The following is a 14,233-nucleotide window of genomic DNA, read 5'->3' as shown; positions in this document are numbered from 1 at the left end:
ACAAGATGGTTTTCTTTTCAAAGACAATCACTTGTGCATTCCTCAATGTTCGCTGAGGGAAGCCATTATCAAAGAAGCCCATGGAGGAAGCCTTGTTGGCATTTTGGAAGGGATAAAACTTTAACTCTTGTGTAGGAACATTTCGTTTGGCCCAAAATGGTGCAAGATGTTGTGTGACACATGAAGCAATGCCAAATTTGCCACCGCGCAAAAAGTCGTAAACAAAACACTGGGCTATACATTCCATTACCTGTTCCTAATGCCCCATGGGAGGATGTTAGTATTGATTTTGTTGTAGGTTTACCAAGAACCCAAAGGAACAAAGACTCCATTATGGTGGTGGTTGATCGATTCTCAAAGATGGCTCATTTTGTTCCTTGCAACAAAACTCTTGATGCATCTCATGTTCCTGACCTGTACTTCAGAGAAATAGTCAAGCTTCATGGCATTCCTAAGAAGACCACCTCTGATCGTGATTCCAAATTCGTCGGGCATTTTTGGCGTACTCTTTGGCGAAGGCTTGGTACTATCCTTCAATTCAGCTCTGCTTATCATCCCTAGAAAGATGGCCAAACTGAAGTTGTTAATCGGAGTTTGGGGAATCTCTTGAGAAGCTTTGTAGGGAAGAACATCTGTCAATGGGATCTCCTCCTAGCTCAAGCTGAATTTGCTTATAATAGGTCTACAAGCCAAACCACTGGTTGTAGCCCATTTGAGGCTGTCTATGGTCTTAAACCCATTAGCCCTCTTGATTTGGCTCCACTTCCTACTAATACTCAATTTAGTGGAGATGTCGATGAACGAATGAAGGAGATCAAGAAATTACATGAACAGATTCAAGCTCATATTGAGAAGCAAAATGAGAAGTACCGCAAGCAAGCAAATAAACATAGGAAGCCTGCAGCTTTCCAGGAAGGAGATCTGGTGTGGATTCATGTTCGAAAGGAGCGTTTTCCCATGAAGCGTCGATCTAAACTTCTGCCTCGAGCTGATGGTCCATTTAGGGTACTTCAACACATTGGAGAAAACGCTTACAAGATTGAACTCCCTGGAGATTTTGGAGTATCTGCAACCTTCAATGTGAGTGACTTATCTCCATATGAAGAAAATGAAGAAATCGTGGACTTGAGGGCAAGTCCTCATCAATCGGGGGAACCTGACATGGGTATGTCCAGCCTGACTTGGGTATGCCTAGCAAGAGCCATGTAAACTCTTGTCAAGTAAGCAAGGCCCAAACCCCAAAATGAAAGAAGATTCGGATGCAGCAGTCTACTACTGGGTTTAGGCCCATCATAATAGGACCAAACGATGTCCTTTTTGAGAGTTTCTTAGGTCCAAATTGAAGTTCAAGACGTTATCTTTCTAGCCCAAGAAGTTTCAGTCTATTTGGAGAAACAGGAAAAAAGATACGACCGTTTTGAAATTATTCGTTGGGTCCACTCGAAAAATCCGGGATGTTGTTTTCTTACTTTTGAACCATCCCTTGTCTCCTTGCCTGTTTTGGATGTTGTCCCCTGTCTATCTCCTGCATTTCCTGACCTGTTTGCCATGTCTTTGTTTTGTGTAAGAATTGCAGCATGGTTGTCTTGTTTGTCCTATGCTTGGAGGGTTGTTCCAAGCTCTTTTAATACTTGTGGTTGTAAGCTGAAGGGGGACTTTTTTGGAGTGTGAAAATCAGTTTGGTTTGTGACAAGAGTGAATCCTCATTCTTGTAAATTCTGTATCTCTTGGGTGTTAACCTTTAAGTGGTGAACTTCCTATAGTTCTGTATCCCCTGATTTAATCCTTGGGGTGGTGATAATCTATATCCCCTTGGTGAATCTCTTGGGTGGTGAACTCTTATCCTTAATTTCTTGTTCATTTCTTGAGTTTCCTGTTCCTCCATTTCAATCCGGTATCATTATTCCTCTTCAATGTCATATAAATCAACATGATCAAGTTGAAATATTCTATTATGTTCACATGTCTTTTCATAATCCCCAATACCATTTTTTCTATCGAAACTTACCCTTTGTATACAATTCATTTGAATAAAACATTCTTTAAGCGAATGTCATACAATATATCATTTTGCATTGCTTAAGCACTTAATCAATGAATTTATTCCCATACAAAAGCCATACATCTTCATGTGATCAAGTTATTTATTCATTTATTGAATTGTCTCTTAATAATTGTTAAAAGCTATTTTTCTATAATTTTTCTTTTCCAAAACACACGAGCCCATTTCAGTGATAACTTCCATATTCTCTTTTCATAAAAGAATACTAAGGTGATTTCGTTTTCATTATTCTAATTTGAAGTATTTAACACAATTTTTATTTACATTTTCTTTCAAAACCCTTTTAAATGGGTTGATTAATTTGACGTATTGTGGCTATTGGATCATCCCATTTCACATGTTTATTTACTTTTGCTAAATATAACATCTTAACATAAAGAATTAGTATGAAACCTTGTGATCCTTTCCAAAAGTTGTTACTTGAACTAATCAAACAATTGAAAGAAGGTCCCAACTATTAAGCAAAACTTGTTTGAATAAAATATATGCAAGAACAAATCAATTCTTATTAGACTAAATTATCTGTAATCTGAGGGTGTCCTCTCATTCAATTTCCTATAAAGGGTTAAATGCTTTTAAGCCTTGCCTTCTAATATCGGAGAAAAGAGATGGCTAGAAAATGTATTGGAATACTTATGGTGTTTATGATAGAGTTGTATATTTAACTCTTAAATTAAACCATTGTAATGCCCAGTAATTTCAAGCTCTTAAGAAATCATTGATATTGTTGAGGAGACAATATCCACATGTTTTTATAAGCAAACCTAAAGTTGTTTTGAAAACTTAAAAGATTAAAACCTAAAAACCCTTAAAAAACCTAAAAGTAACATTTAAAGCTTTAAACTTTGATTGAACCGAAAACAGGTCAAACAGACTCAGATTTAGTTAATTCAAAGACAGTGGTGCTCAAAATAGAAATATCTATCACATGGTAAAATTTTGTGAAAAGTCCACATGTTGACTTTTTGGATTTGTAGTTGACTATTTAGGTGCCAAGTGGCACTTGTGGTTAAACTTTGACCTTTAAATTTAGGCTTGATACAAATGTTTTTATGCTTATAATTACTCAATATAGTATATATATAGTTTATACTTGAATCCTGTGAAGTCAGAATTCAATTTAGTAATAGTTGACTTTTTATCCAAAACCGGTACCTAAATAACTCAACTGTCGATATTAAACGAAAAACTGTCAAAGAAAAATATCTCCATGCTTCTAGAAACATTTATGTCTAAAAAACAAGAGTAATGATGAAAAGATAGAATATCTCAAGAGTAATCATGACAAGAAAGAAAAATCAATAAAGTAAGTGTGAACACAGAAAGTGGATAAAAGATATTTTGGCTTTATAGACAGAAACTTTGACTTGACCGGAACTAAGTCAAAACGAACTCGAAATGGGCCGAACCAAAAATAGAAAGTGTTTGTCTTAAAGTCTTCTATCTACCCTCAAAATTTCACGTCAATCGGAGTAGGTTTGACCATCAAAATAATTCTCAGAGTAGGCTGCCCTCTAGTTGGACGAAAATTCTAAAATCCAAATTTGCAAGACATTATCCAATAAGCTAATTCTTTTATTACATTTTGCACCTTAAATACCCCTACTTTCCTCCTATAAATAAGCATGCAAGGGTCTCAGTCTTTACACACAAATCATAGACAACTTTCAAGAAAGCTTTTGCTTTAGTTTTCTCTCCCTTTTTCTCTCCTTCTACCACACAACCACTTTGGTGTTCTTGAAGTTATTTTTCTCTCCAAATCAAATTGGTAAGTAAATCTTGACACCCCTTCCTTAATATTTGATTTCATTACTTGTGTATTTATTACTACGGAGTTGGTTTAATCCCCCGCATTTATTTTATCAATTACTGCATTACTACGGAGTTGGTTTAATCCCCCGTATTTATTTTATCATTACTATGGAGTTGGTTTGATCCCCCGTATTTATTTTATCATTTATTGCATTACTACGGAGTTGGTTTGATCCCCCGTATTTATTTTATCATTTATTGCATTACTACGGAGTTGGTTTAATCCCCCGTATTTATTTTATAATTTATTGTATTCCTACAAAGTGGCTATGCCGCTAATTTCCCTATTCCTTCATATATTTATTTTATCATTTATCGTATTCCTACAAAGTGGCTATGCCGCTAATTTTCCTATTCCTTCGTATATTTATTTTATCGTTTATTGTATTCTTACAAAGTGGCTATGCCGCTAATTTCCCTATCCCTTTACACAAAAATATTATCCTCTTAGGATTCATGTTTAAGCGTTATGTTACCAAGAGCATTATGCTGTGTTTCAATGCTTAAACATGAAACGTTGTAATATTTTCTAATGAATCGTTGTAGGATTCATGTTGAAGTAGTTACCTTTTAATTGATAACTAAAAACGATGAGTAAAGTGATGTAAAAATATACACATTTTTAATATTGGAAAAAGGACTGATGTATATATCATATTCTTTATATATATTTGTTATAGAAAACGAGCTAAGAAACTACACCAAGGAGAGTAAGTATGGATGTACTTACTGAGGAATGATTCTATGTTTCATTAGGACTGTGTGGCGTGTGTTTATTGCATGTGGTTGTTCATGCATTGCATATTGTGTCCAATTAATATAACGGCTGATGAGATAGCCATCAACAAGCTGATGTAGTAGCAAGTGGAAGGAAGGCTAGTCAGTGGATCCAGGGGGTTCATAGTGACCCAGGGTGAGTCCAAAGTCCTAATATATAATTAATGCTGGGACCGGTAGGATACCAGTGCAAACAGGTAAGACTTTAAGTGTGAGGAAAAGGACATGAACGGGTTTGGATACCTAAGAACGAGAGGTATGAAGAAAGATGATCATAAAACACAAACTAAATGGTTATTACGATGCACATTCATACAACCTTTGCATTTGTATTATTTATGAACTGTTATTAATCTGATGGTAACTTAGATATGAAAATAGATGACTCACTTGTTTGTCTATGTAAATATGATGACGTCATATTTGCATAGTTATTGATGCAGATCTGGAGAACGAAGGCACGGACCCATATGCCAGTTTTGATGGTTTTTGAAACCTTCAACGAACTATTATGTGCTAGTTTAGAAATTACCAGTTGTGCTTATGTGTGATTTGTTTTATGGCATATAAATATTTATAACGATGTCATGTTTGGCATGTTTTATGTTATATGCTTATGGTGCCGTCTGTGGCACTAATTTTGATGCACCTAGTGTGCATATGGCATGTAAAGATAAACCTAAGTAACTTTTTATAAACGTATCGAGGTATTTCAGTCAGTTCTAATGTATTATGCTATCAATTCCTAAGTCTTTAGAAGAAAAAAAAAATATTCCGCTGCGAGAGTTTATCTCTGATGTAGTAATGTCACGTGGAAACCGGATGTTTCTGCTTACGAATTTGCAGGCTCAAATTCGGGGCGTTACAACCATAGATCACTTTAAATTTAGTTTATGTATGTAAGTTTGTGTGTGTAGTTGGTTCAAGAAAACTATTTGCCCTCCTTTGGCTTCACTGGTTGTGTAGAACTATATCCATCAGACTTGTGCTGGCATTAGATATGAGGCACCACTTTTAGTTTTGGAAGATACATTAGATTACCATTTAAGCATGTTAGGCTATACAGAACATCCTTTTGAAGTGGTTCATGACTTCACCTTGCATAGGACAATCTTCAAGCTTCAATCTGCAGTAGATCGTCTAGCAACCATCGAAACTGGAGAAAAGACCTTCGCCCAAAATCTCAAATCTTGCATCAGAGTTTATGAAATAAATAACGTTATTTTATTTACACACACAAACAAGTGAGTCTTCTATTTTCATAATTATAAATATTGAGGGCTTATTAAGGCAGTTTAATAATAGAGAAAATGAATGCATGAATATGCGTCGCAATGACCAATTTGTTTGTGTATTAGATTTTTTTTTTTTTTTTGTTTTTTGTTTTCCAGACCTTTCGCTTATAGGCTAAATACCAGCACCTCTTTAGCGTATGTTATGCCCATCCCACTTATAAAGTTTACCTATTTTTAGACTAGTAGCTCTCAACATTCTAGTCTACTTGTAGCACAGCTCCCCAGTTTATTATTATTAGTCAGTACTGGTTGCACACAAACTTCCGAACTTGCTGGTTGTGCACAGACTCCACAACTTACTGGTTGCACACATCCTCCCCGGTTCTTTTATTAACATATTCTTTATTATTATAACACAATAGGTATTTAAAGCAGACGATGAATAAATCAACAAACAGTTATATTAATGAAACAAAGAGTCATTTCTCAATAAGTACTTCCATACTTCCCCTTTTTCAGAAGAAGTCCCCGACTTCTTTTTTGCAAACAGTTTATATCCATACAATATTTTAGAAATTAGTATAAACATTAAACAATGTAATCAAACATCGAATAAAATATTGTTTACCCTCATCTCTTTATATTCATTTTTATCAATTGTAACCTTTTTATCCATTTTTATCTATCACTTCATCATTACTGTCATTCATTCATTACTTAATTTACTACTAACTTATCTATTTGTCTCTACTCCATTTTGTCCAAAATAATTCTTGTCCATTATATCAATTTTCCATTAGCTGATTATTGTCAACTATCTCATTATTATCTCATTAATTCATTCTATCCATTACCTTAAGTCATTCTGAGACATTCACTTAGGATAACCTTAAAACATGAGTTCATAATTTAGTGACAAGGCTAAGACCAATACCACTAGATATGAACTTTGAGGATTAAGATATACCATAAGGATATTAAAAGTAAGTACGATTCACTCATGCTACTCAATGAGGACAAAGTCGCTTGATGAAAGTCTTACGGAAAATCAGAGGACGAAAAGTAAAGAAAATAATGTAAAGGTAGTTTATATGATGTTTTCGTTTACTTGTTTTACTCCTTAAGCTTATTGGGTCTTTAAACCACTTTTAAGTGTAAAAGAACACAATCCAAGTAGTAAGAGGGAAAACTAAGTGAATCATGGAATACTTCCTCAATAGCTCACATTCAAACCATATCTTATGAGTTTTTGAACTCGATACAGTAGAAGTGATTTCAATGCTTTTTCGAGAATATTCAGGAGACACTTCTTGCATAGAAGACTTACCAATCAATTCTAGTAAGACAAATCTTACTTTGGAACTCCTTTCTTACACTTTTGCTTAAGGTTTTCTCACTCACAAAATCTCCACTTTGGTCGTGTATAGTGATGGAGCAAGGGTTTGAGTGTTGCATGGAAAATGAAACCTTAGATTTGTGAAAATGACTTAAAGGCATGTTTATATTTATAAAGGAACCAATGGCTAAGATCTAAGGATCAAAAGTTGATCCAAAGGCTAAGGATTAAGCTTGAAGGTCTAAGTTTATTTAGTCATTGCAAGACTAAGACTTAAGCCTTAAAGTCTTTGGTCTTTTAAACTAAAAAAAAACCTTAACTCATTAGGATTTAACTTGAATAACTAAAAGGGACAACTGTATAGTTACTGATTTTGATTTATTTTAGTACAAAATGCCCCTGCCAGTCCCCTAAATTGGAATGACATGGTACCTTGTGGTGATGCCTCGTGGCAGTGAGTTTGTGGCATTCTCTATCTAAATTTCTGTGAAATCTTTAAACAATTATAAAAGCTTAATGATAATTATTTCTCAACATTATCACTAAGTTCTATAAATGAATTTAAGAGATTTAAGTTCCCGGGTATTACAGTGTATAGGGAAATGGTATGCTTATCTTAGCAAAAACCTTTGATTATCTTGGTCATAAGCAGTACAACATTAGCCAATTTTGGAAGTAGATTTCGACTTTGGTTTGGCTAGGAGAAGCTTGTGGGTTGGTATGGGAGGAGGGCATTATGACTTCCATGGTAGTTATGGGGATGGAAAAATCTGCCCATCCCCGTTGCTTTTAATATTTTTCATAAAATATCTTTTACATTTCTATTTTAACTCACATAGCTTCGAGTAACTAATACAAATGGGAGAAAATAACAATATGTACTAGGCCAAGTGTTTAGAACTTTTAAATAAAGAGGAGAGTTTGTCACCCTTGAGTGTGTAGGCCACAAATTCATGCCATATTATACAAAGTTACTATATATAATTAAATAAGCATTGATTTAAATACATTTTTTATTCCTCTCCAAAGTCATATAACTCAACATGATCAAGTTGATAAATTCTACTATGTTCAAATGTCCTTTCGTAATCCCCAATACCATTTTTTCTATCAAAACTTACACTTTGTAAACAGTTCATTTGAATAAAACATTCTGTAACCGAATGTCATACAATATAACATTTTGCATTGCTTCAACGCTTAATCAATACATTTATTCCCATCCAATATGAAGTATGTAACACATTTATTGAGTTAGTGAATTGAATTGTCTCTTCGTAATTGTAAAAAGCTATTTTTCTATAATTTTTCTTTTCCAAAACACACTTGCCCATTTTAGTAATAACTTCCATATTCTCTTTTCATAAATGAATAATAATGTGATTTCATTTTCTTTATTCTAATATGAAGTATGTAACAAATTTTTATTAATATTTTCTTTCACAACCCTTTTAAATGGGCTTATTAATCTGACATATTGTGGCTTTTGGATCATCTCTTTTCACTTGTTTATTTATGTTTGCTGAATATAACATGTTAACATAAAGAATTAGTATAAAACCTTGTGATCCTTTCCAAAAGTTGTTACTTGAGCTAGTCATACAATTGAAAAAAGGTCATACTTTCAAAAGTCCCAACTAGTAAACAATTTTTTTTTTTTTTTTTTTTTGAATAAAATCAACTCAAGAACAAATTAATTCATAGACTAAATTATCTGTAATCTGAGGGTGTCCTCTCATTCAATTTCCTATAAAGGGTTAAAGGCTTTATGTCTTGCCTTCTAATATCGGATAAAAGATATGGCTAGGAAATGTATTAGAATACTTATGGTGGTTATGATAGAGTTGTATATGTTTACTGTGGTTAAAATACAAGGTAATGACCTTGCATCTACCTCTTTCGCTCATTCAGCTCCCATCACGCTTCCTTATTTCTCTGAACTCTATAATGCTATAAGCCAAGGCATCAGGAGCCAAACCCAAAGCCAGAGGATCATGAGCAAGACCCAAAGCTAGAGAGAAAACTGGAGCATCAGGAGCCAAAGCCAACTTTGCATAGTTGCATGACCAAAAAATATGAAGATTGTAAGCAAAGGCACCAAAAGCTAATGGGTCAAAAGGTAGTTGGTGTACGGAATATTTCCTATAGTGATTGTCTCTTCTTTGCTTTTAAAGAGTGCCTCAACAGTTTTGAGAAGTCAGTTGATATTGAAAGTTGCATACGTGACTGTGCGAGGCACCAAATTATACGTAAATGGCCTTGTGGACGTTGTTGGAAATTTGTTATGAAAGGCTTGTCAAACACCGCCCTAAGAAGAATCAGCCAGACAATCCATGAGCTCTAGTTTTAGATTTGGTAAAGAGTTCCTAATTATTGTCTCCCTATTTCTCTGTTCATTGAAAGAATGCAAATATATCTGCATGCAAAACCTACCCATAAATAGTAAATGCTTATCAATATTCAAAAGATGCCTCTTCGACTTTTACATTATTATTTTTGAAGGCAATAATAAAAGATTTATTATGAATATTTAATTTTATTCATCACAAAACAATGAAAATTGTTTCTTCTACATGAATCTTAACGTGTACTAGAAGTTGATTTAAACAACTTTTTTAATTTATGGAGCACTTAATTAGTAATTTCAATACTTAGAGCAGTGCCAAACATATTTTTATCAGTATTATAGACAACAATTGTCAGTATATCTTTTTTTCTTCACTTTATTAGTAATTGTTAAAATGTTTGTATTAGTCTAGTGTTCATTGAAAAATATGTATGGATTGCCAAAAAAAGAAGAAGAAGAGTATTTTCATTTGAATTGAAGGAATAAAGTTCTTATTTAGTGAATTATACAAATAGATGAATATTGTGAATAACTTTGTATAAAATTTTAACAATGAAAATGCCTAGTGGTACCACATGGGTAATAGCCTTTTTTTTTTCTTTTTTCTTTTTCCTTGTATTTTGTAATTTGAACAAAAATTTCATGTCACTAACCTTCTATTCACTTAACTAAAAGCATATATTTCCACATTCTTCACTATGCACTTTATTGAATTGCATTTCTCACTTACAGCATCCGCTATTTCAGATGCAATCAAAGGCTTTTTAGAGCAATGCAAGACTCGGATTTGTTACATAGAAGTTCTCAATTGTCTCTTGTTTCAAATAATGTTTTTTTTGTTGGAATAATATTAATCATAAATGCTTTACTAAATGATTTGTACTATTGTGAGTTTTCAAGTTATGTTAATTGGACCATTTTGGATCCAAACGTTGTCATTTGTGAGTAGAATTTTATCTGGGATTTGTTGGTATGTGAAGATTTTAGTATTCTTAGTGCAATACCCATGGCCCATAAAGACTAGATTAGTAAAAAAACTAGACTCAGAGGAGCAAAGAATTACAACACCAATAAATCTAAAATGGTTTGTTAAAGGATAACATTATGAAATAAAAAAGCATGCCAACACTGGAAGTTATAAGAACTCAACAAACCTTTCCCCCCATGTATAGTCATTTCAGCCTTCAATATCATTAGCAACAACATCAATTTTGGGGGGGGGGGGGGGGGGGGGGGGGGGGGGGATATACATACATACACTTACCTATATATATATATATATATACAGGTAAGTGTATGTACATCCCCCCCCCCCCCCCCCCCCCCCACCCCTTATATATGTATATAAAGAGCATATACCCAATCAATTAAAAACATTTGAGCCAAAGCTCTTTTTCTGAAGTAAATATTTGTTTTTGTATTGTCAAAACTCTGTGAAAAAGAAAAGAAATCTTTCATTTTTATTGAAAAGGATTCATATTTCACTATATACCCTCTGACCATCTATACCATTACGCTCTATATTGTAGGGTTATGCATTATCCCTAAGGACCCATTCTCCCTTAGCTTCTCCATCATTGTCTTTAAGTGCTCTTCGTGTTCAATATGATTTACAGAGTAGACTAATATGTCATCAATAAACACCACCACAAAAGAATCCAGGTATTCATGGAATACCTTATTCATTAATCCATGAATACCGACGGTGCATTAGTCAATCCGAATGGCATCACCAAGAATTCGTAATGGCCATACCGAGTTCAGATCGCTGTCTTTGGAGCATCTTTTCTTGAACTTCGAGTTGATGGTATCCCGAAAGAAGATCTATCTTCGAGAACACCAAAGCTCCCTTGAGTTGATCGAACAATGGTAAGGGATACTTGTTTTTGATTGTTACCCTGTTTAGTCGCGGTAATCTATGCACAGTCGCATAGAATCGTCATTCTTCTTTACAAATAGCACAAGTGCACCCCACGGTGACACACTTGGGCAAATAAAACCCCGATCAAGCAACTCTTGAAGTTGCTCTTTCAACTCTCTTAACTTTGTCGGAGCCTTACTGTACGGTGCCTTATGAATAGGCTGAGTTCCCGGTACCAAATCGACGGTGAACTCAATTTTTCGATCCGGAGGCAATCCCGTGACTTTTGAGAAAACATCCGAATAGTTGTATACTATCAAAATGTCTTCCAACTTCAACTTGACTTCAGGCTTGGCTTGGACATAAGCCAAATATGCTTGTGCACCCTCTTTGACACTCTTTATGGCTTGAACATTAGATAGAAATGGTGAAGTAGATTGCACACGCAGAACTTGAATTCTTCTAGGCCATGAAGTCGGAATATCACCTTCTTCTTGCGGCAATCTATGTTTGCTCCATAATTTGATTGCCAATCCATTCCCAAAAATGACATAAATGCTTAGCATGCTAAATACAGCTAGCTTCGGTGGCAAAGTCTTCCCTTCTATGACAATAGGACAGTTGTCCACACATTTCCAACAAGTAACTGCGTCACCAACCGAAGTGGCCACGCATATGTTCTGATCTAAGGGCTCAGTGCTCAACTTACACATCTTTATATAATTTGACGAAATAAAGGAATGGGTAGCACCCGAATCAAACAAGATGCAAGCTACACTACCAAACAAAGGAATTATACCTGTGACTACGTTGGTGGCGTTTGCTTCAGCTTCAACATTTCCTGATGTGAGTGAGTACACTCTTGCTTGAGTAGGTTGCCTTGGCTGATTGTTGCTTGCTTGAGTCCCTTGGCTCCTTGCAGCCGTTGTAGAGCAATTTCTAACATTGTGGCTTGGCTTGCCACACCTGAAACATACACCTTAACCCAATCTACTATTGGATGCCGTCTTCCACACTTGCTACACTGAGTAAACTGTAGCTAGCTCAGTTCTCTGAGGCATTCCTTCTGCCGAAGGATTCGGAACTGCTGCTAATAGACTGTCACTTTGACGAAGGTGGAGGAGGAGGTGCTCCAGATGACATTGACCGCTTCATATTCACATAGTTAACAACCGCCTTTTTGATCCTTCTCTCAGCAATGGTGGTAGTCTGCACCATTTTGGTGTAATTGGTGATGTCGAGGAAAGCAAGGATAGTGACCAACATCGACTTGCCGTTTGGAGGATTGATCATGAGTATAGCAAGGATGGTCGGTGTACAAGCCTTACATGGGGGAGATATCTAGAAGCCATTGGGAGCCTTCAACAAATGCTTTATCAGCATGAGCATGTGTCACTTGACTAAGGTAGCAGTACAACTGCAAAGGGAGGAAAATCCAATAGCTGTAGTTGAGCAGCCGTTCGACGGAGCAACAACACCCTAACAGCCACCTCAGGAATAGGATAAGCCTTCATGGGCAACCCAGCTGTTTAGCGAGTTGCACTCACTACGTGTTGCCTTAGATGCCCACGTCACCACCTTCAGAGAGGAGCAGAGAGAATGGGAATCCAACAGGGCTATGCTGGCACACTTGATGACGACGATCAACCTTATGAGGGACAAGGCTCCGGGTGAGGAGGCAAATTTGAAGAATTTCTTTAATATTTAGATTTGACTAGTTCCGACCTTGTTGTCAATGGTCTTCTCACTTATGAGGGTTGTCACAGGAATGAGTTGCTCATGATCTCTTGGATTGGGTATTGTTTGGGATGAAAATTTGCCCTTCTTTCTCTTGATTAGTTCTTTGGCCATCTGCCCCACTTGTGCTTCTAGTCTTTGAATAGCCTGACTTGTAGTGCCCTATAATCTTTGAATAGTTTGACTAGTCTGAGCATTGGTTTCTTGTTGTGCAATCAAAAATTGAAGTATAGGACCTTCGAGGTCATTCTTCTTTAGCTCTGAATTTTATTGGACTGCTTGTGGTAGAGCTTGATAGTTAATTCCTTACTGGAAATTTCTTTGCTGCCCTTGTGGATTCTGCACATTCTGATTATTACTCCATGAAAGATTGGGGTGGTTTTGCCACCTTGCAATATAAGTGTTAGAGTATTGATTATTTTTTGGAGGATAGTTCTTCTGGCCCATTTAGCACATACCTCAACTTGTGCAATCTGTTGAATGGGAGAGATGTTATGAGTAGTCATGGCTTTCACTAGTATATCTAGCTTCCTCTCTATGGTAGCTGATAAGCATTGAATGTTGAACATTCAAGCCCCTTAACTTGCATATGTTAATTTCTTGACATTGTTATTTGTTTGATTTTGTGTTATTTTATTGTTTTCAGGTTTTAAATAAAGATGCAATTAATTCCATTGATTTTTGGCTTAAGGCACACTTTGAGAAGACTTAGAAGATATGTTTAAGCTTAACCAATCATAATAGAAGACCTATATGATGGGGTTAAGTTTAATCAAGTCAAGTGAAGGATTAAATTGGAATTTCTCCACTAAGAGTTAAAATCGGATTGGATTCAAATTTGGATTTTGCACATGTCACAGTATTTTGATTATAACGTTTTTCTCAGATATTGGATTTCAATGAAATTGATTGCATTAGAAAGCTAATAAAAAATGCAACAAATATGTCAGAAATAGCTTTTCCCTAATTCAGACGTTTACTATACCAAAATTGCTCCGCAATAAAATACCGCAATTCTGGACGAATCTGGAATCCTTTTCCTACTTGGATTGAAGTTTCAATCTCC

The 14,233-nt window shown here is 35.4% G+C and overlaps 1 protein-coding gene and 1 long non-coding RNA gene across 2 annotated transcripts; one reads left to right on the top strand and one right to left on the bottom strand.

Moving 5' to 3' along the window:
• Positions 1 to 3,702: 3,702 nt before the first annotated feature.
• Positions 3,703 to 5,370, top strand: LOC133861482 (uncharacterized). Its single transcript, XR_009899021.1, has 2 exons — positions 3,703 to 3,830; positions 5,083 to 5,370. It is a non-coding gene; the product is annotated as an uncharacterized LOC133861482 (long non-coding RNA).
• Positions 5,371 to 11,471: 6,101 nt separating this feature from the next.
• On the bottom strand, positions 11,472 to 12,723 carry LOC133860325 (uncharacterized). The gene is made up of 2 exons (XM_062295952.1): positions 12,536 to 12,723; positions 11,472 to 12,396 (listed from the first exon to the last, which is right to left on the bottom strand). The coding sequence occupies exons 1-2, from the start codon at positions 12,721 to 12,723 to the stop codon at positions 11,472 to 11,474; spliced, it is 1,113 nt and encodes a 370-aa protein (XP_062151936.1).
• Positions 12,724 to 14,233: the final 1,510 nt, after the last annotated feature.

The sequence above is a fragment of the Alnus glutinosa genome, chromosome 2 (genome assembly GCF_958979055.1).
Source record: "Alnus glutinosa chromosome 2, dhAlnGlut1.1, whole genome shotgun sequence".
Lineage (NCBI taxonomy): Eukaryota > Viridiplantae > Streptophyta > Magnoliopsida > Fagales > Betulaceae > Alnus > Alnus glutinosa.
This window is presented reverse-complemented; position numbering and strand designations above follow the sequence as displayed.

Excerpts from the sequence above, each read along its gene's own strand:
- LOC133860325 (XM_062295952.1), bottom strand. The coding sequence starts at position 12,723 with ATGATCAATCCTCCAAACGGCAAGTCGATGTTGGTCACTATCCTTGCT. Across the intron at positions 12,397-12,535 it reads CCTCCTCCACCTTCGTCAAA|GTGTGGCAAGCCAAGCCACA; the intron begins GTGACAGTCTAT and ends TGTATGTTTCAG.